The sequence below is a fragment of the Propithecus coquereli genome, unplaced genomic scaffold (genome assembly GCF_000956105.1).
Source record: "Propithecus coquereli isolate 6110/MARCELLA unplaced genomic scaffold, Pcoq_1.0 Scaffold129, whole genome shotgun sequence".
In the NCBI taxonomy this organism is placed as follows: domain Eukaryota; kingdom Metazoa; phylum Chordata; class Mammalia; order Primates; family Indriidae; genus Propithecus; species Propithecus coquereli.
In genome coordinates this window covers 4556967-4584020 of record NW_012137080.1, presented here as the reverse complement: position 1 = coordinate 4584020, position 27054 = coordinate 4556967, and the positions used below count along the sequence as shown (strand labels likewise).

General features: G+C 46.9%; 1 protein-coding gene across 2 annotated transcripts in view; it reads right to left on the bottom strand.

Annotated features, from left to right (window-relative positions):
• Positions 1–6994: 6994 nt before the first annotated feature.
• KCNH1 (potassium channel, voltage gated eag related subfamily H, member 1) overlaps positions 6995–27054 on the bottom strand; it is a 379133-nt gene continuing 359073 nt past the window's right edge. Inside the window, exon 11 of one of the 2 annotated variants that reach the window (XM_012638358.1) lies at positions 6995–7914. In XM_012638358.1, coding sequence (XP_012493812.1) covers positions 7057–7914 — 858 coding nt within the window. In that variant the 3' untranslated portion in view covers positions 6995–7056. The remainder of the gene's footprint in view (positions 7915–27054) is intronic. The other variant, XM_012638357.1, reaches the window with a different exon arrangement.

Here is a 27054-nt window from a genome sequence, read left to right as displayed (position 1 = left end):
CCTTTGCTTAATATAACTGTTGACTGAATATAAGAAATTAACCATGTGAGTTTTTTGGCAGATGTGACAGAATGTATCTATACAGTAGTGTTCCTTCCCTCCATGTGGCCAACATGAGAAGCCAAAGTGTCTTGACAGTACAGACCTTTTCAGTGGATTTTGAGAAAGCCTCTCTGAGGCCTTTCCTTTGTGAAATTGTTTTACTTCAAACAACCCTCTTTTTAAAATAGTTGAACCCCATTTGGCACCCAAAAGGTATTTATTAGTTAGGTCTGTAGTACTAGTCCTTTTGACTAATTACAAAAACCATATTCACAAAGATGATTTTCCAGCATTGAGGATGTCTAAAGAATGTAATGTTTAGCAAGCTCTTTAGTGGGTGACACTTGTGAAATCAACATCTACCATTTGGAATTTTAAACACTATCACCCTTATTTTTATTATGGTTTTCTGCAATGTAATTAAAAATAAGGTGAAACATCATCAAAAATACTGTATTCATATTGTGACCCTATGAGATGAAGCAGAGGCTTGTACAACACAGATTCCTCATCCCCAAATTAAGTTATACTGCCTGTAGAAAGAGAAGAGCCATGTTTGAAATGTATCCACGAGATATTAAATAAGAACTCAGGTTGGCAGTATCGTGGAGTCTTGCCATGAGCAAGAAGCAATACCTATTAAAATAATAGCAGAACTGAAACCATGCCAGTGTATTTAGATTAGGACTATTTAGATTAGGGGCAAGTAGTCCTTTAATAGTTTTTGAGACCATCAGTGAAATAAGGGACAGATCAAAACTCATGTTGATACTGAATCATTCAGAAAAGATTGTTATGTTCTTCATACTGTGTTTTAAAAGGCAGAAAGCATTAATATGTTTTATACAAGTTTTAGTTCAAATTGTTTAAAATAAAAAGGATCACTTCCAAACAGAATAGAGAACACAGAAATAAAGTCGTGTGCCTACGGCCAACTGATTTCTGACAAAGTCGACAACATACACTGGGGAAAGGACACTGTAGTCAATAAATGGTGCTGAGAAAATTGGAAAGCCACATGCAGAAGAATGAAACTGGATCCCTGTCTCTCACTATATACAAAAATCAACTCAAGAGGAATTAAAGACTTAAATGTAAGACTTGACATCATAAAAATACTAGAAGAAAACTGAGAAAAACTCTTCTGGATATTGATCTAGGTAAAGAATTCATGACTAAGACCTCAAAAGCACAAGCAACAAAAACAAAAATAGATGAATGGGACTTAGACTACAAAGTTTCTACACAGTAAAAGAAAAAATCAACAGAAGGAACAGGCAACTTGCGGAATGGGAGAAAACATTTGCAAACAATGCATCCAAAAAGGGACTAATATCCAGAATCTACAAGGAATTCAACAAAAAACCCCAAATAATCCCAGTAAAAAGTGGGTAAAGGACATGGATATTTTCAAAAGAAGACATACAAATGATCAATAAGCATATGAAAAAATGCTGAACATCACTATCAGAGAAATGCAAATGAAGTCCACAATGAGACACCATATTACACCAGTCAGAATGGCTATTATTAAAAAGTAAAGAAAAAAAAAGTTGGTGAGGATGTGGAGAAAAGCAAATGTTTATGTGCCATTGGTGGGAATGTAAATTAGTACAACCTCTATGGAAAACAATATGGAGATTTGTCAAAGAACTACAAGTAGAACTGCCATTTGATCTAGCAATCCCACTACTGGGTATCTATCCAAAGGAAAAGAAATCATTATATCAAAAAGATACCTGCACTTATATGTTTATTGCAGCACTATTCACAACAGCAAAGATATGCAATCAATCTAAGTGTCCATCAGTGGATGACAGGATAAAGAAAATGTGGTATGTATATGCAATGGAATATTATTCAGCCCCAAAAAAGAATGAAATCATGTCTTTGGCAGCAACATGGATGGAACTGGAGGCCATTATCTTAAGTGAAATAAATGGAAAGTCAAATACTGTATGTACTCATAAGTGGGAGCTAAATAATGTGTACCCATGGACATAGGGAATGGTAGACCTTGGAGACTCAGGAGGGTAGGTGGGGGGGTGATTGGTGAGGGGTATGAAATTACTTAGTGGGTACAACGTACACTATTCAGGTGATAGTTACATGGAAATCCAAGACTTCACCACTATGCAATATATCCATGTAGCAAAACTGCACTTGTATCCCCTAAATTTATGGGGGGAAAAAGTTCACTTCTAAGTGGGAAGTCAGCTTCGGATATGTCTCAATTCAATGTGTGATACAATTGTCCAGTGATGCCATATTTTGAAGGCAATCTCTGTGCACTTGTAATGCCGATGGAGCTCTACTTTAAGATCATGTAGCCACATATCTTCACATCCAGAATTTTGTGTTCTCAAAAACCACAATTTTGGAGCTTCCCAAACTCTTGAAAAGGAATAGAAAATACCATCCTCATTCTGTCATCTTAGGTCAGAACACCATTTCATTGACTTTAAGGAAAGGCAAAAGCAAGTATCATGTATAAAATAGTTTATTACTGTAATAAATAATTTTTTTTTTTTTACAAATATCATTTGTGCTTGTTTAAAAATGTTGAGAAAGGAATATCATCAATGGAGGAGCCCACATGTTCCTCTTAACATTCCCAAGCCACAGACATACAGCAGAGTTCCTGGCAGCATCCTCAGCTGACCACAAAAATAGTATCAGCCCATTTGCACTTTTGTTTATTCATGCTCATTTGGACAAAGTGACAGATGCAAAGGAAAAAACCCAATAAAGGATTTGGCAGACTCAATGGAAAGAGTGTTAATAAAAGGAGAAGCCCCAGAATGACGAACTGCTCATGAGTAGAAGTGTCCTTGTGTCTGTGAAATGTCAGATGTGGACAGTCTCCAACTGATGCGCAAATACAGTGTCTGAATATTAAGAGAATACATTCATTAAGGGGGGGGGTTGCATCCTTCTTAATCGGTTCATATCCTGATACAAGATCTGTGAACTTCTCATTGAACAACGAATGGATCCATTGGATGACTCAGAAGTCACAGGGAGACACTGGCTCTAAGAAAAGTTTAATGGCAGGGAGGGCTCCTGCTGGTCTGGCACCTGCAGGGTATTCAAGTCCAGTTCTAGAGGTTCCAGAAGAAGTCTGATATGCTCACATGAGAATGAAGTTTCATTTGAAACTAACTTAAGCTGCAGACAAATTCACATTGATTCTTTTAAATTGTCAGGAGTGGAAGTGAAAACTTCTCAACATGAACACCTTTGGTGAGAAAATGGTGCTTTCTCTGATGGTTGCAGTTCGTGCTGAGAGGCCAGTGAAGTCGTCTCCTCCAGGTGGAGGGCCCAGGAGCTGGTGAAGGTAATTTTTGTTGAAGCAAGTGAGAAGGCAGGTAGATGGAGCAATACCAATGATTTAGCAACAGAGGAGAGGCTGTCCAGGGGCTCAAGCGTGCCCTCAGTAAGCCTCCTTGGTACACAACACTAGGTGAAGAGGGAGGACGGGGCATTGGCAGCTCCCTCACAGCTGGAGTTCCATTCAAGGGTCTTAAGGCTAAACGTCTTTATTGCAAAACACCGTACGCTCTATTAATGAAATGCACATCGGCAACTTCTCTCTCCACCAGGGCTCCTAAAATTTCCCAGAGTGTACACGTGATAGGGTGGTTAGTGCGACCGGGGAAACGGATCTTCCTCCACCTAGTATTCCTAAAGCATTTGTAGGGTCCCCACATAGACTTGAACAAAAAGTTTGACAGTAGTTTAATACTTCGACCTTCCACCTAAGGGCTTGGAGAAGCAGCTCGGGGTGGTGGCGAAGTGCATTTTCACCCCTTGCCCAGCTATCTCCGCTTTTGAAAGAGGAGGATTCCAGGAGAGGGGCTGATGTCCGGACAACAGCACGTAGGATCTAAGAGGTCGAGGGTGTGACAGGCCCCGGGAATTGGATAACAAGAACTCAAAGCAACAAATGAACTTTCAAAAGTTTGCTAGAAGGCTGCTGAAATGGGCACAGCTTTTTAAACACTTGGACCGTGTTGTAACATTAATGTTGTAGCCTTTAGCACAATGTAGCTTTGCATTAATGCAATTAATTAGTTGCATTAATTGTGCACTAGACCAGAGCTTGATCAAATGACTGCCTCCCTTCCTTTAGCTATTGTGTAATGCCCAGTGGAGGAGCCCTGTGTGGATATATGGGATGGCAACACCCATTGCTGGAGTCAGCACCCTTCACCAAGACCAAACATAGCCTCTCGCTGACCATCTTATTTCTTAGAGCCGACTCTTACCCTCACCCCTCCAGCAGCGGAGGAGAGCACGTTCAACAAGCAGCCAAGTGACAGGCACAGGACCTCCCCACTTCAAAGCAGCCTGTCGGGATATTCTCTGGGAAATGGAGCTTCCCTACGAATGACATTCAAAGTAAAGAGTTTAGCAGAGCTCAAGTAACCAGCACTAATGGACAACGAGGCAATACGTCATGCCCTGTCCCCTCAAAAAGGAGAAAATGTCCCAGACAAATCCATATCTCTCAGCATAATTTTTTTAAAGTTTAAATGTTCTGTCTGAACCTAGTAACTTTTTGTTCCCCTAATCTCTCTCCAGCCACCAGATAACGGTTTCTACTGGAAGGGTCAGGTCAGTAGTACCTAAAGCTCAGAGCCTTCACTTGGGAACCCGAGTAGTGTGCTAGCAAGGACAGGTAGTCAGCACGAAGCAGCCTGCAGCCAAGCACGTCGTAAAGGAGGAAGAGAGAAAGATTTGGCTCACTTAAAAAATGTTTTTTCAGGAAAACCATTATAGCAAAAAAAAAAAAAAAAAAACTCCCTATAATCCTTAAATGGAGAAGAACAAAAGCATACGTAGCCACACTCGTGGTGCTCACTGTTGGAGCACGCGCTGTGGGCCCTGCGACCCTGAGATGAACAAATTCCCATCGCAGGATCTGGGCTTCCAGGCATTAGCCCAATTTGCATTGATCCAGCCGTGCATTCCTGAAGCTGTATTTCCCTCCACATCAAGTCTGGAGTTCAACGCCTCACCAGCATCTTTGCCCTGCAGAGCTGGGAGGAAGTGGCAGAGCCTCTCCACCATGGCCGGCCAGATGCTGGACAGGAGCCTGTCACCAGAGAGCTGGGAGGTCTCCAGAGGTAAGTGCCTGTGCAAATGGGTGATTAGGAGTCCTGCCTTGAAAGTGGTGGGTCCTAAACTTTAGGAGCACGTTGAAGGAACGGCAAACTAAAACGTTAGGGGGCAGGTGGCACTGCAGATTATTTTACAGCCTCTGCCCCAAGGACTAGTTGGCAGCTTCTCAAGTTAAAGAGGCTGAAGGCCCCACAGCTCTCTGCAGAGTCACAAAGTTATCACTGCCTCTCCTATCCTGAGGCTAAATCTAGTCATGTCATAGCCTGGGGAAGCCCCTCTAAGCTACATGTGTGTGAGCAGGGTGTCCGGGGCAGAGTCTCCCCAGGGCTGTCTATGCCAACCCTGTGAGCCAGCAGAGGTCAGCCCTGCCAACGCTGTGGCTGCCGAGCCGTACTGAGAGGGCAGGGGAGGCACGGACCAGAGGCTTTCAGAATGCTGGATATCTTTGGTAGGGCAGAATCACTGGGGTCACCATGTGACACAGGCAAAGGGCAGTGTCCTGGAGGAGTCCCTGCTGTCACCTGTGCTCCTAATCGTGCTTGTCAGTGTTTAGGGTCCTGAAACCTCTTTCTAGGGCATAACCTGAGCTAGTTCCCTTGTGCCTGGAAGAGACCTCTCCTCTTTACTTTCTCAGATGCCACTGAGAGAGGCCCAAGCACACAAATAACCTGACCCAGGTGACTATGAGGCAGTGGGTGTGTCCCCAAGCATCATGGCATATGGACTTGGATGGCCCATAGGTAGCTCCGTGACCATTGCTGTGAGCTGTTGGAACACCTGCTTCATTCTCTTTCCAGCTCCTTAAAGTACAACCATGGCCCTGCGGTCTTTACCTGGTTTCTCTTGAAGTCCTACCGACTTTAGTAGGAAATAGAAAGGTTGGCTTTAAAATAAGGCCGAGCATGGCTCCTGCGTGTCCTATGATGACCCCATGCAGTGGACAAAATACAAACTTCCAAAGGCAATCCCGAGGGGAATCAAAATATAAACATAGCACTTGCTACAATCATTTTTCTGAGGTCATGTGTGTCTACTTTGTTAATAAAGCAATTCTGGGCTCTGACCCTTCCTGCTGACACTCCATACCCTGAGGAATGCCACGGGGACACTTGGGGAGAGGTCAGGAAGGAAAAGGAGCCGGGTGTGAGGCAGTGGTGTGGAGCAGGGCTGGGGCCTCCAGCGCCCCTTCTGTCGGCTCTCGCAGAGGAGCAGGCTTGGACCACAGGCCGGGATCCCAAGGGTGCCTCTCCAAGCTCTGACCTCCCCTCTTTTAAGGAGACCTGAGGATTCTCGGCTGTAAGCATCGATGGGAGGCACCCACTGATGCTTTTTGGCCTTAACCACTCGAGACAGAAAGTTGACGGGCCCTACCCTCAAGTTCCCCTTGTCCCAAATGACGATGTAAGAAAATATAGGTGATGGCAGACACGGGCTATACAAGGACGGGGGATGCTGGGAAGTCCCTGGCCCACTGAAGTCTTTTTGGGGGCGGGGGGGGGTGTCTTGGCAAAGGAGCCCAGCCTGGTATATACACAAGGGGTTCTCGGCAACCTCCCCCCCCCAAATGGCTGCTGCTCTGTTCCGGTACAAATATGGTAGTAAAAAATTAAAAATGAAGGAAAATACCCTTTACGCAGCATGCCCCTTCTTCCAAAATTGTGCAAAGACGGTTCAGACGCAGCTGCCATCTTGCAGGGCAGGGGCATGCCACCTTTCCCGTCTCTTAGGGGCAGATAGAGAGTGCGCCTAAGCCCCATTTTGATTTTCTGTCAGGAAAAGCCTATCTGGGAATTGTTGGTCACATGGGCGTGTGTGCTGGGGTGGTATTGAGGGCAGGGCTGTAAGTTTTTGTCTTTGACTTTTTTTTTTTTTCTTCTTCCAACAGACCTCTCAGCTTGCTCCAAAAATGTCTCTCTCTGATTCTGGGGACTGAGGCCTCGATATTTCAAACAGCTCCTGAGGAGACTGAGAGGACCTTCTGGAAGTTAATATCCTGAGTATCTCTGACAGCTGTTTCTCGATATTGGTCATTTTGGCATTCAGGGCCTTGATGTCCTCCTTCAGCTCGTGCCTCACCTCCAGGACGGTGGCCTGCAGCGTCTGCTCGGGGATGGGGTAGAAAGAATGCTTGACCTCTGCCAGGATGGGGCTGCGGTCCTGGGGACTCCTGGCCTCGCCCACGTTGTCCAGGCGCAAGTCGCTCTTGGTGATGCCGCTGTCACACGAGTCTGTCTTCTTCAGCGTGGCCTCGCCGGATGCCTTTGTCCTCTCAGGGAGTGTCTCCATCGACTCAGCCTTGGACACCTTATTCCAGTCCTCGCCCTTCCCGCAAGCATCTTTGAAGCGGGCCCAGCCTTTGCGCTTGGCACAGTCACCCCCACCTCCCTTGGGGCCCAGGCACTCGGACCCTGGTGCGTGCAGCTTGGCGTGGTCTGGCACTCCAGAGGCGGTGGCCGCCTGGAAGGACACGGGCGTGGCAGGGCTCTCTCGGACAGTGACCACGCTGGCCTTCACGAGGCTGTGGTTGGCTGAGGCGTGTTCTGTGAGGACGTTGCCCTTCTCCACGTCTAGGTCGTCCAGGTCCCGGCCCCCTCTCTCTGCTGCCAGCCTGGCCTCTTTCTGCTGTCGGAACCTTTGGAAGAGTCGCCGGACAGGGTGATCTGGGGGCAAGATCAGGGGGGCTTCATTCTTCCGTTTCATGCGCTCCTCCTCTTCCCGTTTCACATCGCTGATCTTCCGGAAAACGATCTGGAACGAGAAAGAATGACACGGTGTGTTAGCCAGGCACAGCTCTCTCCTTCCAGCCCACAGGCCACCAAAGGTCTGGGGCTTTTCTCATGACTGACTGTCTTACCACTTTGCTGTGCTGGACAATGGTTCCCAGCTTTCTAATAGCAGGGAATTTGTTTTCCCTGTCACCCTCTGCAAGAGGAACAAAGCCTATTCTTGCCCTCCCGGGCCGCCTTTCATCTGACTTTGCGTGCCATTCAGAAATACCTGGTGAGCTTTTCAAAAATCATTTTTCTGACCCTACACCATTAGAATCTCCAGAGGGGAAGAATCTGTAGAATAAAAAGCTCCTGGGTGATTCCAATGCATGCAAGTTTGAGCATCTCTGGTCTAAACCACACTCCAGAACAAGGACTTTCAACTGAGTCCCAAGGCAGGATACAGCTAAGACTGCCATTGCCACCCACCAATCTGGACCCAAAGTGAATGTGGTTGGCTGTGAAGAGTAAAAGCTAGTTGCACGTGGAAGTTGTTCTTGTCCTTGAGGAGCTTACAGCAGAATAGAGGCCTGTAAATTCAAACTCAAGTTTGTCCTGACAATAATCCTCCATACTTTTATCCCCATTTTAGAGACAAAGAAACCAAGGCTCAGAGTGGCTAAATGTCAGATAAGAGGCACTTGTACTCAAGCCATCAATCCGCAGATCCATGACATGTCGTCCACTGATGACAATACTTCATGCAGACAGCAAAACAGACTCATGAATTTGGCTCTAGAGTACAGCAGAGGCCACAGATTACAGGGCTCTCCCAGGGGCCAGCATCATCTCCATCTGGAAAACGTTGTGCCCTGTGTGAGCAGCCCAGACCCTACACCAAGAACTTGCCACACCTGAGTCTTGGGGAGGCACACATGGTGGCATTCCAGGAACATGGACTTTGGTAAGTTTAAGTCCCAGCCACACCACATAACCTTAGCCAGATACCTGAATTTCTGAGTCTGAGTCTCAGCTTCCTCCTTAAAATGTGGGAAGAATCTCTACTTTTCAGACTTGGGCCAGTGCTTTCATGTAAGTCATCTTGTGTTCGCTCTACCCCACTATAGATGCTAAATGAATCCTGCTGTCCTCATCCTGTCGAGGGCCCCAGATGCAGCTGATACATAACTTACCCGATGGCACCACTCAGGAGGTTCTCAGATATGACCAATAAAATGGTCATTTTATAGTACCCAACATCGAGGAGGCTAACAACCATTTAAGGGATGCTAGTGATCTATCAGCAAGTTGTAAATTACTGGCAGACTGGAGCCCACAGCTGTGATCTAACTAACTACTTGGTCAAAACTCCTGTCACTGGATGACTTTACACTCAGGTCACTAACAGGTAAGTGGGTGGTTAAATCTTCAAGCCATGTTACCTGGGTCCCAATAGCTCCACTGAGCAGAATTACTCCCCTCCCTTGCCAGCTGTGACTTTATAACCCCGCCTCCCTGTGGACCCCTCCTCGGTGATGCCCCTGTAGTCCAGCCTGCAGATCCAAACCATGTGACTCAGGAGCATCCTATCCCCTCTGAAGAGGGCCAGAGAAACCCAACTAAAGGCATAACAGAAATGGAGGGATGATGTTAAGTAGAGCGATCAGGATTCTTTTCACCCATTCCCCCAATGCTCTGAATTGCATGACTGGCAGTCTTCCACCTCCATGCTTCTGCATGTGCTCTGTTCTGGGAATGGCCCCTGCTCTCCACTGGGCCTCCAAACCCTCCTCACACCCAGGCATGGCTCAAACAGTGCCTCCTCCTCCAGAAAGTCTTTCCTGATTCCACTGCACTCTAAGTTATCCTCTCACCTCCAAACTCTTAACAGCCCTTTCTGTGCTCAGACCACCGTTCTGCCCTAATTACTCTCTATCTTGTATCCATTTGTAGTAGAGATGCCAATTCTTTCCTCCCCCTATGAAGGGAATAAGGAAGGGAGGTGGGATGGAGACAAGGAATGCAAAAAAGAGGGAGGAGGAGGGAAAAATGGATGAGAATGTGAATGCACCAAAAAGAGATGATGGCCTTTAGAACTCATTGCTGTTCCTGCCCTTTATTTCTGCAGGCTATCTGATTCCTAACAGTAGGAATTGTTTTTACTTGAGCTAGTCTGAGTGGGTTTTATTCCTTATAAGCAACAATTCCTGAACAAGATACCGGCTTATCGCCCCTGAAAGCTCCCTGAGGGCTACCAACAGTACTTTTATGTCACATTTTAAAGTTTACATGTCAACCGCTTTTACAGAAGATTCTACAAGATAGACTGTATGTTAGGACACAAGTCTCAATAAATTTTTAAAAAATCATGTCAAGGCTGGGCACCATGGCTCATGCCTATAATCCTACACTCTGGGAGGATCGTTTGAGCTCAGGAGTTCAAGACTAGCCTGAGTAAGAGCAAGACCACCTCTCTACTAAAAAAATACATACAAAAAATTAGCCAGGCATGGTGTTGCATGCCTGTAGTCCCAACTACTCAGGAGGCAGAAGGATTGCTTAAGCCCAGGATTTTGAAGTTGCCATGAGCTAGGCTGATGCCATGGCACTCTAGCCCATGCAACAGAGTAAGACTGTCTAAAACAAAAAAACCAAAACAAAATCATGTCAAGTATCTTCTCACACCACATCAGAATAAAACTAGAAATCAACATCAAGAGGAACTCTCAAAACAATACAAATACATAGAAGTCAAACAACAACCTCCTGAATGATCTTTCAGTCAATGACAAAATTAAAACAGAAGTTAAAACATTTTTTGAAACAAATGGAAATACAATATGCCAAAACTACTGGGATACAGAAAAAGCAGTGCTAAGAGGTTTATAGCATTAAGTGCCTACATCAAAAGAATAGATCACAACCTAACATCATTGCATCTCAAGGAACCAAACCCAAAGATAGCAGAAGGAAAGAAAGATCAAAGCAGAACTAAATGAAATTGAGACCAAAAAACAATGAAAAGTTGATTCTTTGAAAAGATAAACAAAATTGATAAACCACTAGCTAGACGAACAGAGAAGATCCAAGTAAACACAATGAAAAGGGAGACATAACAACTATATGCAAAAACCTAGAGGAAATTTCCAGAATCAACTCTCCAAGATTGGGGGGAAAAAAACAGAAATCCCAAACAGACCAATAACGAATGAGTACTAAGATTGGATAACTAATAAAACATCTCCCTCTAAAAAAGCCCAGGACCAGATGGATTCATAGCCAAATTCTACCAAACATATGATGAAGAATTGGTGCCAATCCTCCTGAAATTATCCCCAAAAATTGAGGAGGAATCCTACCTTATTCTACAAAGCCAATATCACCAACGCCAGACAAGGACACTACAAAAAAGAAAATTACAGACCAATATCCCTGATGAACATAGATACAAAAATGCTCAACAAAATACTAGCAAACCAAATCCAACAGCACATCAAAAAGATAATACACCATGATCAAGTGGGTTTTATTCCAGGAGTGCAAGGATGGTCCAACATATGCAAATCGATAAGTGTGATCACATAATTAAGGAAAAAAAAAACCAACTGATCATCTCAATAGAGGCAGAAAAAGCATGTGATAAAATCCAGTGTCCCTTCATGATAAAAGCCCTTAACAAACTTGACACAAAAGGAACATACCTCAAAATAATAAAGCCCATATATGACAAACCTAGCCACCATCACACTGGGGAGAAGTTGAAAGCAATTCCCCCAAAGAACTGGAGAAAGACAAGGGTACCCACTTTGACCACTCCTATTCAGTACAGTACTGAAAGTCCTTGTCAGAGCAATCAGGAGAGAGAGAAAGAAAAGGCATCCAAAGTGGAAAAGAGAAAGTAAAATTATCTCTGTTTGCTTATGATGGGATCTTATACCTTAAAAACCTCATAGATCTGATGAATGAGTTTAGTAAAGTTTCAGTATACAAAAATCAACGTACAAACATGAGTAGCATTTCTATATACCAGTAACAATCAAGCTGAAAACCAAATCAAGAATCAATCTCATTTACAGCAGCCACAAAAAAGGTAAAATATCTAGGAATATATTTAATCGAGGAGGTGAAAGACCTCTACAAGGAATAGCTATAAAACACTGATGAAAGAAATTGTAGATGACACAAACAAATGGAAAAGCATCCCATGCTCATGGTTTTGGATATTACCCAAAGCAATCTACAGATTCAATGCAATCCCCTATCAACATGCCGATGTCAGTCATTTTTCACAGAATTAGAAAAAACAATTGTAAAGTTCATATGTAATCAAAAAAGAGCCTGAATAGCCAAGCAATCCTATGTAAAAAGAACAAAACAGAAAGCATCACATTACCTGATCTCAAATTATACCACAAGGCTATATTAACTAAAACAGCATGGTTACTGGTATAAAGATAGACATATAGATCAATGGAACAGAATAGAAAACCCAGAAATAAAGCTATATGTCTACAGCCAACTGATCTTTCACAAAGTCAACAAAAACATACATTGGTGCTGGGAAAATTAGATTGCCATATGCAGAAGAATGAAACTGGATCCCTATCTCTTACTATATACAAAAATCAACTCGAGGAATTAAAAACTTAAATGTAAGACCTGACATTATAAAAATACTAGAAGAAAACCTGAGAAAAACTCTTCTGGACATTGATCTAGGCAAAGAATTCATGACTAAGACCTCAAAACCATAAGCAAAAATAGACATAATGGGACTTTACTTCTTTTGCTGTGCAGAAGCTTTTATCAACAGAGTGAACAGACAACCTACAGAATAGGAAATAATATTTCCAAACTATGTATCTGACGGAGCACTAACATCCAGAATTGACCAGGAACTCAAATGACTTGACAACAAAAAAACCCAAATGACCCCGTTAAAAAGTAGGCAAAGGATCATATTTTAAAAGAAAACATACAGATGTCCGACAAGCTTACGAAAAAATGTTCAAATCACTAATCATCAGAAATGCAAATTAAAACCACAACGAGTATCTCACACCAGTCAGAATGGCTATTATTAAAAAGTAAGATATTGGCGAGGATGCAGTGAGAATGGAACACTGTTGGTGGGAATGTAAATTAGTACAACCTGTATGGAAAATAGTGTGGAGATTTCTCAAAGAACTAAAACTAGAACTACCATTCAATCCAGCAATCCCACCACTCAAAGGAAAAGAAATCATTATATCAAAAAGATACCTGCACTTATGTTTATTGCAGCACTATTCACAATAGCAAAGATATGGAATCAACCTAAGTGTCCATCAACATGATTAAAGAAAATGTGAGATTATATGCGTGTGTATACATATATATATAATTCCATCATATATATTAATGGAGTACTATTCAGCCATAACAAAGAATGAAATCATGTCCTGCAGCAGCATGGGTGGAGCCGGAGGCCATTATCTTAAATGAAATAACTCACAAGGTCAAATAGCACATGTTCTCACGAGTGGGAGCCAAATAACGTGTACACATGGACATGGAGTGTGGAATAATTGACATTTGAGCCTCAGAAGGATGGAAGGGAGGTGAGGGATGAGAAATTACTTAATGGGTACGATGTACATTATTTGGGTGATGATCACGGTAATAGCCTAGACTTTACTACTATGCAATATATCCATGTAACAGAACTACATTTGTGCCCCTTAAATTCATACTAAAAAAATGAATGAATAAAATTTTACTTATTTTCTGCCCTAAGAGAGCAGGGACTGTTTTGTTTTCTAGTGCTTAGAAGTGCCTGGTACCTAGGGGCCCCTCAATAAATATTTGTATTTAATAGAAGGAATGGATAACAGATCAATATCAGCTAATTAATAGCTCGGAGAGTATCTTCTTCCTGGAAAGATGAAATCACAGAGGTCATGGTCAATGTTATAATGTGAAAGGAAGGGTTGTCCTGTAACACACGTGCATGGTCCTTTTATCACTCTCTCGATATTAAAGGTCAGGAGCAGCCCTTGAGACTTGAAATGAGATATTCTAAGTCTTAAGAAAAGGAAGTTCTTCTTCAGATATTGAAGAGTCAAAACAAAACTTATCCTGAGAGGCTGTACAGTAGAGTATACCAGTAGGTTTACAAAGGCTTAATATGCATGCTTGGCAGACATTCATGAAGGGAAGTGGGAGCTCGTCCTTGAGGATGTGCCTACACTGTGCTCTGCGCCCAAATGCCCCATGGGTCAGAATCCCAGACTGACCCAGGCAGCATATCCAGTCACACGTGGCTGCATGGTCAGTGCATGGAGTTCAGACACTCACCGGCAGGGCTCTCCATGGGAGGAGCCCTGGGTCTCTGGGTCTGTGCTGACTCCTCTAAAGCCTATTAGCTTTTTCGGAAGCTTTGTCCTAGGCTTCCCTCCATCATTCTGTGTGCCAGAGGCAGCACACTGGAACACCACTGTCTCAACCAATGGGCAGGTGAGCCAGGGAAGAGATACCTGCCCTGCAGAAATGCCTGGGCCCTCGAGAATCAGAGTAAAACCAGCAACCCCTAGGGGTCAAGGCAAAAGGAGTTCTTACAGAGCTGATGTGGTCTGACAGCTTTGCTCATCTGGGGTCGAGGGCCCTGCTCACTAACTTCAGCTGCATTTTTGGAGAAGTTAGTCATGAAGTCTGTGTCAGAGGCAGCCATGACCATGCATTTTCCCAAGTATTTTAGATCTGAGTGGGCAGGAGTGGCTGCGTGACTCACGACAATGAGGTTTGTGCCACCAGCAGCTCTCCGTCTGCTTGGAGATAGATGCTCCGTAATTCCTCACAGCAAGTGTGTGTCCTTGGAATGATGGCAAGACCCCAAACCCCATAACCGGGTTGCTCAGTGCTGAACAGGCTGTTGTTGGAGGCCTGGGGAGCAAGTCTGTCCAGTGTCAAGTCTGTCACTGTCAAGTCTGAAGTGTTCCATGAGGCTTTAATGGGAGCTATGACGGGGGAGAAAGTTTCAATGTGAAGTAAGTTTGGACTACGCTGCAATGTTGAACTGGTTGCTTTACTACAGGACTTCTCAGAACCTTAACATGCTAATGTGCCTTATGAATGTCTAAGACCATACTGCATGCAGCATTTCTTAAGCCAGCTCCCCCAGGTCCTCTCTTTTGAAGGGGTAGGGTTCCCCAGAAGCCCTTCTGGGAAACACTGTGCATAGCCCTGATGGATGGGAAGGTGTTCCCTGTTCCAGCTAGATGGGGCCTCCTATCTCTAACTCTATTGCGGAGCCCCTGGAATTTGAGGTTTGGGGTCTCTGTTCAAGATGCATTGCTCCCTGATGGACAGGCCAGGATCAGTCCGAACTACAAGCTTCCCTGACTACCCCCACCCCCAGGTCAGAAAACCCTTCCTGGGGGCCAAGCACAGAGCAGCTGCACTAATTCCACAGATCATTGCAGCCTTGGTCTTTCCCTTCAAAGCAGCTCTCTGAAGGAAGGCACAATGCCTTGTTCAGTTTGTACTTCTTTCATCTTCATCATCATGCCTGCCAAATGAAGTGTTCCATAAATGGCCAATCAATGGATAACTATGTCAGTGCATGAATGATGGCCATTCCCCTGAATGTGAAGCCCATGCTGGAGTAAAAGGAGGGAGGCACGTTCTCCCCACTTCCCTCCACACACACACACACACACACACACACAAATCTGCCTCTCATGTTTGTGGTCTAATGGAGAGAGAGAAAGAGATCGCAGGTAACTTCTCTATGCACGACGCATCGACTCCTGAAGGGTAGTGTGGAAATAAAATCCTAAAGGACTTCCGTGTTCACTCATGTTCATTTCAGACTGACCTCACACTCATTTCATCATCCCTGCCTGACTGATTTTATTTTTCAAACTCTTACACACGCTCAGGAAGCTGATATTTAAAAGTAGCCCTGAGATGGACTTTTTTTGCAAGGAGGACCACCTCTCATTGGATCTTATTTCGACATTACCTTTCTTCACATCAAGGATCCTTAGGGACCACACCAACAAAGAGGTGCTGGGGTCTGTCTGGAGAGCTTGCTCCAGGGGCCCTCTAATCACCCACTGGAAAGGCCCAGCCCTAGAGACAGACAACTTCTCTATTCCCGGCCTGAGTCCGGGCACTGGTAACAGGCTAAGTCGGGATCCGTCCTGGATCCGGCCAGAGTTCTGCCAGCCCACAGGGGCAGATGTTTTCTCTTGCCTGAATGTTGGGCATGGGAGGCCCGAGCAAAATGCTGAGCAGCTGGTGACTTAGTGCGACACGGGGAGACAGAGGATGCCTGCAGGGCAGGGATGGCCGCTGTGCCTTGCTCACCCAACTTGGCATCTCTCTGAGGCTGCACCAGGCAATGGCCCTGAGCCTGGGCGGACTTTAATAAGTGACTGTTGAGCTGAACTGAATTGACATTCAGATACTTAAGCTACAGGGCTTTCTGGACAACTATTTTCAACTTGGTTTGAAAAAGCCATCCTCCTGGATCTGAGGTGACTCAGGATAATTGACCACCTCTTCTGGGCTGCATTAAAGGAGAGCCTGTTCCCTCTTGAGCGTAAGCCCTTCTCGAGCTCCAGCCAAGACTAGGCTAGGGGGAGCTCAGTCTACTCAGGGTCCCAGCGGCACGTGGAGGGGAAAAGCAAGCCCGGGAGGGCATGGACCCCCTGCAATCCTGACCGCACGAGGATGCAGGAAGGGCACCTGAGCGGGAGCAGTCACTTAAAAGAGCTCAGATCATGGAATAAAAATATATATGGAATGTCGATCCTCAGTGGTTTGCATAAATGAGCAAGGGACTGAGGTATGAGTCATAGAAAACCACGGATAAACCAAAAGGGGTTTATTTTGTTTTCTATTGGATTCGGACACATGTTCCCAATCTGAAACAGAGAGCAGTAGAAAGAGCACAGTCTTGGAGTGGTCCCAACTCTGCCACTGACTGGTCACCGTGTGACCTTGGGCAAGTCATGCCCTTCCTTGGTTGGCCAGATCAACCGAATCCGGCTGCACCTCAGACCCACCTGGAGAGGTACCTTACCGAGTGCAAACTCCCTGTGGCAGGGTTGGAATGTGGCATTTGCAACAAGCTCCAAGGTGATCCTGACAGCCCTAACCCAGACTCCAGAACCCCTGGATTGGAAGGTCACCGCCATTCTGCTGTCCACTGTGTGTGGACTGGTGCTCACACGTGAGTATGGTCACACACCACACCTGCCTCCTGTGCACCTCTCTGCCTGCACCCCAACTTCCAGTCACACTCAGTCCTCCTGTGCCGCCTGGGATTGGGGGCAGGGGTGGCCCCAATGAGTCTCAGTTCCTGGTCCCTGAAGGATGACCAAGAGGAAACTGGCAGGTACTGCAACAGCTTTCAACTCTTTCTTCCTTAGACCTGACAAAAAGCTGAGTTGCTGTCTCGGGTAGGAGGCACAAAGCTGAGCAAACATTTAATGAGCACCCACTGTATACGGGGCACACACACAGCGTGGCTCCATGAGAGTGGGGCCAGGCCTCTAGAGCTGGGTCCATGCTGGCACCAACTCAGGCCGCCGTGAAAGGCCCACCCCGACATCCCTACGGGCCCTCTTGACGTAGCTTTCCTCAGAGTTCCCTCACCCTCTACCAGTAACCCTGCCTGGTTTTATGGCAGAGCATAAAACACGAAGATTAACAAACTGGGCCATTTAAGAAACCTAAAACATGGAAAAACAAACTGCAGATGGGTTGATGGGATAAGGCAGTTGGTTGGGTTTTGCTTTTGGAAAAGGCCACTTAATTGCCTCAGAATGACCACTTCTGTTAGTAGGGAATCAAATGCTACATTTTCCCCTCAACACCGTTATGAACATGTGACAGCCCGGACCTTGGGGTTTTTTGGGCTTCGGGGGGGGGGGGGGCCCCCGGGGGGCCCAGGGCCGTTGCGGCAGGCTTTTGTTGCCGGGGCTTGGGGTTGGGGGCGGCAAGGCCCGGCCTTGCCTTCCGGGCTTGGCGGGTTTTGGGGCCGGCCGGTTAACTTCCCGGTTTAGGCCGGAGTTTTTGGTTGGGTTGGGGCCGGCGGGGGGGGCGGGACTTGTGGAGTCAGCAGGGAGTGATAGCACGCACATGAGCTTTGGAGTTCTGGCAGACTTGGGATTGTGTTCCCTCAGCCTCAGTTTCCTCATTTATAAAAGCAGATATACAACTGATTTCACAGGGCTATTATGACGATTAAGTTGGATAATGTAAGTAAACCCTTAAGAAGAGAGCTTGACATTTAATAGTTGCTCAGTAAATGTGTTATGTATTATTCTTTGTGGGGGGCGACCCTTGAGTTGATTCCAGAAGGATGAGCTGGAATTAGTCGGGCACAGAAGGTGAAGGATTTGGGCAAGGATGTTCCAAACAGAACAACCCACCTCAAGACACAAACGCCAATTGGTGCTGGGCAATGTCTTTGCGGTGGCAGTCCTGGTGAGAGGAGATGACACTGACAGAGAGCTCTGATGTGCCAGACCCTGTGTCAAATGCTGGACAGTGCTATCTCATGTTGCCCTTAAACCGCAGCAGGTGGGTACATTCATTATCCTCATTTTTCAAATGAAGAACCTGAACTTAGAAAGGGTAAGCAACTACCCAAAAGGACAAAGCTATGGAGCCATCACCCAGACCCAGGCAACCCAAGTCCCCGTCCATGCCACGCCATTCTACCAGGGAAAATGCCTTGGGTTTTAGAGAGAAGGACAGTTTCTCTAAGTATATGTTGATGACCTCTGTCCCTGCCCTGCCACCTCTCTCTACTAGTTTCTCTCAGTCCCTGTCCATTGGCAACTGCTATAAAGAACCAGGGGCAGCATTATGAAGTAGAGAGAATGTCTGGCCAAGGGAAGGAGAGAGGCCAAGAAGCCAAGGTTCTCAGAGCATTTAAACAGAGAACAACTCTCTAGGTGCATTAGGGTGTGTGGCCCTTTAATTTGTTGGATGGACAAACGACTTAGGGTGAAATCCAGACTTCGATCGATCAAGGCAAGAAAAAGGGCTGTGCAACACATGAGCCCGAGCGTTTGGGTTATTGCCTCCCCAGAGCATTCCGAGGTTCTCAGTTCCCCTGCTGGCTACTGGTGACCTCGGGGCACAGCACTGGGTAGGAGGAGTAGGAATGTACATATGTCCCACTGGATTTTATCCGTGAAAAACCTAGAGGCTACAGAAATTCTGCTCTTAGGGGACCCTTGGTCCACTGGCTCTTAATGCATTGTTCATGGGTGGGCCCGTCCCACCACCATGCAGCAACAGTGCCGCCTTCTGGAATTAATCAAGAATGGTTTGACTCCTCAGTGACATCCCATGAAGACTGATATCATCTCATTCACTTTTGTAAGGGGCCCCATGGACTGGTTGGCACTGAGAGTAGGTAGACTGGCAAGGTTTTCTTTTGACAGATGAGCATCCTTCCTTCTCAGTGCTGCCCAGGAAAGGAGATGTGCCCCTGGGCTCCTGCTCAGGGAAGCGATGGCACCGCAGCACAGATGCCACTGGCATTTCACCAGGGGCCATATTTGTCACCGTCTCAGTGTAGAGGATTCAATTGTGACCCCCAAAAGACTTGTCCACCCAGAACCTCAGAAGGTGACCTCATTTGGAATAAGGTTTTTTTTTTACAGTTGTAAGTAAGGTAACGACCTCAAAATGAGATCATCCTGTGTTAGGGTGGGCTCTAAATCCAATGATGAATGTCCTTGTAAGACACAGAAAGAGGAACACACAGAACACAGAGGGAAAGGCCGTGAGAATGGAGGTAGATGCTGGAGTGATGTGGCTACAAGCCAAGGAATGCTGACAGCGACCAGAGGCTAAGCGAGAGGCATGGAATGGATCCTCCCTCAGAACCTTCAGAAGGAATCAGTGTAGTAGATGACTTGATTTCAGACGTCTGGCCTCCAGAACTGTGTGAGGGAGGATAAATCTCTGTTGCTTTAAGGTACCAATTTTGTGTGGTTTGTTATGGCAGCCCTCAGAAGGTAGAACACAAGGTCTCCCTCACTGCTTCCGCTTCTTTCCCTCCCCTCAGGGTGGCCCTGCCCTTGCTTCTGGGCTCTGTCAGCTGTTCTCAGGGTCCTTCTGCTTCCAGTATTCACCCTTGTGCATGGGTGCTGGGTACAAGATACACACCGGTTCATAGAACAAGGAGGAACAGATGCAAGCTGCAAACTCTGACCCTCGGCCTGCATCCTCACCTGTGTCGGGTTCCCGAGGAGCAGCTGCAGCCTCGTGGGCACCCCCAGGAAATACACGGCACTAATTCCCACAGGGCTTTGGCCCTAATATTGTCTCCCACCCTGGGACCAAGATGGAACCATATGCAAATCATGAGACTTCCCTTAGCCCTTCCAGAGGCAGTTTAGCACCTGCCTGTCCAGGCCTCCACGCCCAAGGCCCCACCCTGGTCCCTCACAGCAGGAAAAATCATTAGACAAGACAAAAGCTTGGGGAGACCAGTCTTACGAACTAGAGCACTCTTAACCTCTACCCACTTCCATCGAAAGCTCCCTGAAGCAAGTGGTCCCACTAGGTGGCCTTCAGGGCTCCTGTCTTTGTTCTTTGGTTCAGGCAGTACACTGTGGGGAAGCCTAGAGCCCCTGCCTTCCCCTCCCCTGGAGAGGGGCACAGGATCACCTGGGGACTCTTCCAAATGCACATCTGTGCGCCACTCCCCTTGCATCCCTCCCCCTTCCTCACCCCCCACCTCTACTTGAGAGCCAGTACCCTAGCCGAGAAGAAAGACTGGGCCAGTGAAGACACACATGGGAAACAGGGCAAGACTGCCACGTAGGACACCCCTTCCCAGTGCCAGTGCACCAGCTGCGCCCACAGCCCCTCCCCCTCCCCAGCTACTTCCTGCCCTCTCTCCCTCTGCATTTCCCTCCTGCGCACCAGGTATCCGGTCCCTCCTCCCCAGTGTGGTCTTTGGCAGAGGCCTGAGGCACTGGATCTGAAGCCAAAAATAGCTCTGCCTGGGCCTTAGGTTATTTATAGCTACACTGCCTGAGCCCTCTGCCTGCAGGGGATGTGTACAGCGGGGAGCAGAGCCACACCCTGCCTCCCAGGTGGGGAGGAACTCTCAGCCCAGGGTCTGCAGTTCCCAGCACCCAGTAAATCATCTCTGGGGCTGGGCAGTCCCCAGTCCCTTCAGTAGAGCCTCCATGCTGTGACAGACTTCATGGCTCCAGCTCCGTACTTCTTAGAATTAACCTGCATTCCTCAACGCTGGGGTTTTAAGCCTCAGGTTCTGTCTTAGGGAGAGATGACACACTCTCAAAAACCTCATGCCACAAGGAAATAGCTCTGTTCACCACTCGGAAAGTTTTTATGCAGTGCCTACTGAATACAGGGGGCTGTATGAGATGCATGAGATGGCTGGTCCACATTTAAAGAAAGCATGAAGAGCCTCCCACTCAGAAGCTGATGGTCCAACAGCTTTCCTGGCCTGAGCTGATCTGGCAAACAGCTGCGTTTTACAGAAGGACCCACTGAGAATAAGAAACAGAGGGAGGGATGATGGTTGAGAGCCCATGTGTCTTCATCACTCTCGCAAGACCCAGAGCAGCCCAAATTCTTTACGATGCTGAGATTGATCTACGTAGTTGACACTGCTCTGTTCTCAACCGTGGATTGGGCCACTGGCCATGATGCCACTCTGCTAATGACAGGGGGCAACTGAGGGTTCCTGAGCAGCAGCTATGGCCCTGCCACCAACTGCTCGAGCCCTTTACTTGCCTTGTCTGGCCTAATCATGACGGCAGCTCTGCAAGATGCCAGCAGACTAGCTGCGCTGCAGAACGTGCTTTGATGAACTTTTCCACTCGTGAGAGCATGATGCTCACTTCACAGATGTGATGCTGACTCATAATGGCCACGGGTTCTTGGTATTTAGTTGCTGACTTCTCTGTCCCCTGAGACCTGGACCTTCTCTAACCTCCCATAAACACCTAATGTGTTTACACTGTGTTCGGCATTTGATTTCAGCACCTGAGATTGTCAAGGTATCCACCTGTCTTTCTGTGTGTTTTTATTATCTCCCCACTGTCTCCCCTTCCCCAGTTATACGACAAGCTTCCTTATTGGAATGAGCTCTGTCTTGTCCACTTTTGTGGCCCCAAAGCTAAAACAGTGCTTGTCACACAGTAAATATGCAGTGACTATTTGGGGACTGACAGATCACATGACTTGCAATCTTAACTTCTCTGGTCTTTGTCGTTGATAACTCGGGAATAATGCTTTTCAGTAGAGGAACGTCATGAGGATGAAATGGGACAGTGAGCCCCAGGGTGTGTGCATGCGTCAGTTATTCATGTGCTGCCAACCAGCACCAAGTCCGCCCTCTGTGCTCTATCTAAACAGGTGCTGGGAGCCAGCCAAGCAGGTTCCTGGACTCCCATGCCAGCTGGCTTCCGGTGAGGGTCTGCCAGTGGCGGCCCTAGCAGGAGACTGAAAGGCAGGAGGAAGAGAGAAGGGCTTCCCCCCTGCTTTCAGCTCCTGTAGTTGTGTCTCCAGCAGCTTCTTTGGGTGCTCCCTACACAAGCCTTGCCAGCTCCTAGCTGTGCACCTTAGCAGTCAGAACACACCTCCAAGGCTCTCCGCGTACTCCAGCTCGTGCTAAGTTCCCTCCCCAGAGGTCTGGGGACTAGCCACAGGTGCCTCCTCCTCAGAGGTCCCAGCACTCTATGTGCAACACCCCCTCCTCAGAGGGCCGCACAGAGCCGATGCTAGGCATTTTCTGTACCTTATCTTTCCACTCTCAACCACAAGCCCAAGAAGTTGAAACTATTATTCTTCTTCTTTAAAACTGAGGAATCTAGGTTCAGAGAGGTTAAGTCCTTTGCTGATGTTTTACTCAATTAGTGAGCAGAACTGTGACCAGGGCCCAAGTCTGCTTATCGAAGCTTTGCCACTGGGGACAGGGATCCCGCAGGTTCCAGAGCAAAGGGGGCCCCAGAAAGGGATGATGTTCATGCTTCTCTGCTTGGGAAGCTTCCCTGGGAAGTCACCAGGGTCCTGGAGAGAGCTGAGCACCTGGGGGCTAAGAGGACTTTCCCGGTAGACTGAACACAGAAACATGGGCGGGACACCTACCTGCACCAGGCTCTGATCTTGTGCTGAGACAGGCACTGAACTCCCCTGAGGACTAATGAGATGATGACAAACTGTGACCCCTGTTGATCACCCAGATCCAGGGTTGCCTCCCCCTGACTGGGCTCCAGGCCTGGGCGCTGAGAACTCGACTCTGCCCTGTCTTTCTCGCCTCCCTGCAAGATGCTCTTGTCAAACGCAGACATGGATGTGTTGATTTCAGTCCCAGGTCACGCACGTAGGCGCTCCTCATTCCAAGGCAGCAATGCAATAATTCGTCTCTCAAACTGCGCAGTCACACAAAATCCTCAGTCTAACCGAGGCCAACTGCACACTCATGCTGCTGCCACTCACGGCGACAGCAGGTTGAGGGGGCCTCTCTTTCTAGCGCATAGCCAGGGCTCAGGGACCAGCTCCTTGCTAACGGAGCCTGGTCATGCAATCTGCCAAGGGCAATCTTTCCGAAGACCCTCTTCTGCTTCCATCAGCTCCACACCAGGCAAGCCTGTTCCTGGTAGAGTAATCTATGTCGGTGCATCTGGGAAAGTGGCAATTTAATTTTCAGGAAGAGGATGGTGCAAAATCAGGGGGCTTGTGGTGCATACCAAGTGGTGGTATCGCTTCCACCTCCTTTACTCTTACATTTTTTTCACATGATATCATTGCAGGCACATGGTACACGGATAGACAGTTTGCACATTGCGTTTCTCTCCTCTCTCAATACACACAAATGGCAGAAGTTAGTCCTGAATCCAATATGGAATAGGATGGCTGGTGTGTTCACTCTAGGAGTGATCATTTTAGCTGACCTAGACGCTGAAAGCAGTTAAGGATCTGCTTATCATTTCCATTCCACATCTATAAACAACCCAGCCCACAGACTCACATCAGGCATGTCACCATATTCTTGGCTTTCTTGGGGAAGAGGAGGCATGAGGAGGAGAAACACTACAGACTGGCCTCACCCAGGTCTACTCGGACAGTGAAGGGGAGGAGTGGGCTCCAGGCCCAGGGGAACAGGGCACCTGAGAGGGACGAAGGCCCTAAGAGAAGGCTGGGTAGAAAATAACGACATAAAGAGAAGGTGGAAGAGAAAGAGAAGGATGCCTTATGGAGGGACCTCGCCGGGAAGGCAAAAAGAAATAAGAAACAGCAAGAAAAAGGGCGGAGGGCACAGAGACATCAAAATGTCAGAGAACTGATCCTTCGTGTACCCAAATCACAGAGGGAGAGAAGCAGGGAGCCATGAATCATCTGACAGTGATAGCGGCCACCAGGTGCTGGGCTCTCCCGTGCACCGAGCACTGTTCTGAACACTTAGTGTATGTTGCTGCACTGAACTTGGACAACAAACCTATGGGGCAGCCACTATTGTCATCTCATTACACAGAGGAGGAAGCTGAGGCCAAAACTATATTCAGTGAGTAAGAGGCTGAGCCAGGACCCACCTGCCCCCCAAGCCTGTATCCTCCTGCGGAGGCCGAGGGCAGCTGCTCCTTCCTCCGTGATACTCACTGGGAGTAGGAAACGGGCTTTCCACCTTTATTTGAAAATGAGACTCACTTTCACCATTCTCACCTCCCAGCCTACTGTGTAACAGACCTACGTAAGGCAAGTGCAATTCTCCATCTGGGTCTCCACCCCGCACTCTCTGCCTCTGTATTTCGGACCTTCTCCTTCCAGAATGGGTCTCTCTGTTCCATTCTTGAACTCACTGTAAAGAGAACAATGTACTCCATGGGGCAGGCATGTGGGTTAAATGAGCTAAAATGTTTATAGAGCACACAGCACCCCCTGATGCTGAGTAAATGCAGTGTCTGCACCTGCCTACACTGGATTTAAGGTCTTGCCTTCCTCATCCTGAGAATGTGGCTCTTGTGTGTCACTAATTCAATGGGAGGGACAGTCCTGCACTTGGCTGAAGGGGCCATGTTTGGTCAAACCTGGGCACAGTGTGGACACAGACCTGTTGAGACCAAGACTGGCAGAGGAATACCTCTGTAGCACGAGTACAAGAATGGCCAACAGAGAACCCTAGTCTTCGGGGGAGGAACACTGATAAGCCATCTTTGGAGCAGGAGTGGAACAAACTCTTCAGGCTTGGGTGGGCTGATCGCCAGGCAGGATTGCCAGGCAGTGGGCAAAGCCACTCTGCGTTGGCCAAGGAGAACAATGGGAACCAGAGAGGCGGGGGGAAGGTGCCTGAAGAGTTTCCCTGCCCACCACTGGCAGGACCCACACAATCCTGAGTGCTTCCTCTGCTCCATGCTCCCAACCCTTCGCCATTTTCAGTGACATTTCAAAATCATTTTGCCAATGGACCACATTCTAAACATGACTTTTTCCTGGATTAAAACAAAAAGTATCAGCCTAACCAGATGAGTATAGCTGGCAGCTGGGTCACAACTATGACTTATTTCAATGTGGATGCTGAGGCTCAAAGAAGCTAGTAAGTGGTAGAGCTGGCTGGAATTTGACCCTAGGGGTGAGCCCCAAAACCCAAGCTTATTTTGCTTTCCTCCTGCCAGGCTGCCAAGGACTCAGTCACTCATCAGTGGCAGCTCCTTAGGATTAAGTTAAATTGGCTGGAATAGCAAGAACTCAGAGCTGATGGTCCCAGGCCCCCCTTCCATCTCAGGAAGAGTCCTCCTTCCAGCTACTGCCCCTTGAAAAAGAGCCAAGTGAGGAAGTGATGAGCCACCAACCCAAGCCAGGAAGTTCGAAGCCACCAAAGATAGTGCTTACAAGACACATCTTTTTATATGCTATGGTTACAACAATTAGACCCTTCCCTAAGGCCACCAAGAACACAAAAAGGCTTACAGAAGCACTCAACAGGGGATGAAAGACGACCATCCTTGGTACAGGCAGCAGATACTTTACGGCCTAGTGGCAGGACTCACAAGTTCCTGCCACATTCCCTGCAGCAGGTATGGGGTGTCTGAAGCTGCCAGTCTCACACTCTCACCTGAGCTCCTCTGGCCATATGTGTGAGGTCCCAGATCAGGGTCTAGAGCACATCTGGGACCAGGAACCCTCTGACTCCTTCAGAGGAGCTCTGCCTGGGTTTCAATAGCTCCACAATCTGCTGCCTTTCTTCCCACCTTAACCCTGCATTCTCTTTCTTTGTCCTTTTCATATTGATTTGTCATCTTTATTTATTTTAGTTCTTTATGGCTTTGTGGGCCATAACCTGTCCCAGCTACTCAACTCTACCACTGTAGCACAAAAGCAGCCAGACAAAATGTAAACAAATGGGCATGGATGTGTTCCAATAAAACTTTATTTACAAAAGCAGGTGGTGGGCCATAATTGGCTCAGGCCATAGTTTGCTAATCACTGTCTTGTCTTGCTAATCACTGCTTGTCTTTTAATCATTTCTTATGGTCTCTTTGTGTACCAAAGTTTTTTACTTTAATATGATCAAATTTGTCTTTCCTTTATGGTTTGTACTTTTCATAGAGCCCATTCACTCTAGGTGAGGACTTTGAGGCCTAGAGAGGAAGAGTGTGTTACTAAGGTCACGTAGTTTCTATGTCAGAGCTTTCTCCTAAGATCCTAAGGCATCAACCTTGGGATCAGACAGCCTTAAGTTTGAATTTGGCTGTTGTTTACTAGCTTGAGTAAGCTTTTTTCCCCCTTTAATACAACTTTTCTTTCCTCTTTTTTTCTTTCTTCCATTCATTCATCTGCCTGGTTGTCCATGAACCCATCACCAATTTATTTCCCATGTTCTAATACCCCTATTATATGCCCATCAATTATATTTTCCAGACGTCTAACTACATTAGTTCAGTTTTTCCCCCTGTCCCCTTGCTCCAATGTGGTCTGTTTCCCAGGACTGGGATCTCCCTTCACTATTGTCCTAGGCTGTTATTTTCTCTTTCCTAGTTTTCTCCTCATTTTACTCCAGCACATCTTCTAGCGGTTCTTCAGGAAATGAAGGGCCCTGAAAGCCATTTGAATCCCTGTGCTCTTTAAAATGTTTTTATTTTCTACCTTGACTAATAGCTTGGGTACAGAATTCTTGGCTGAAATTTATTTTTTT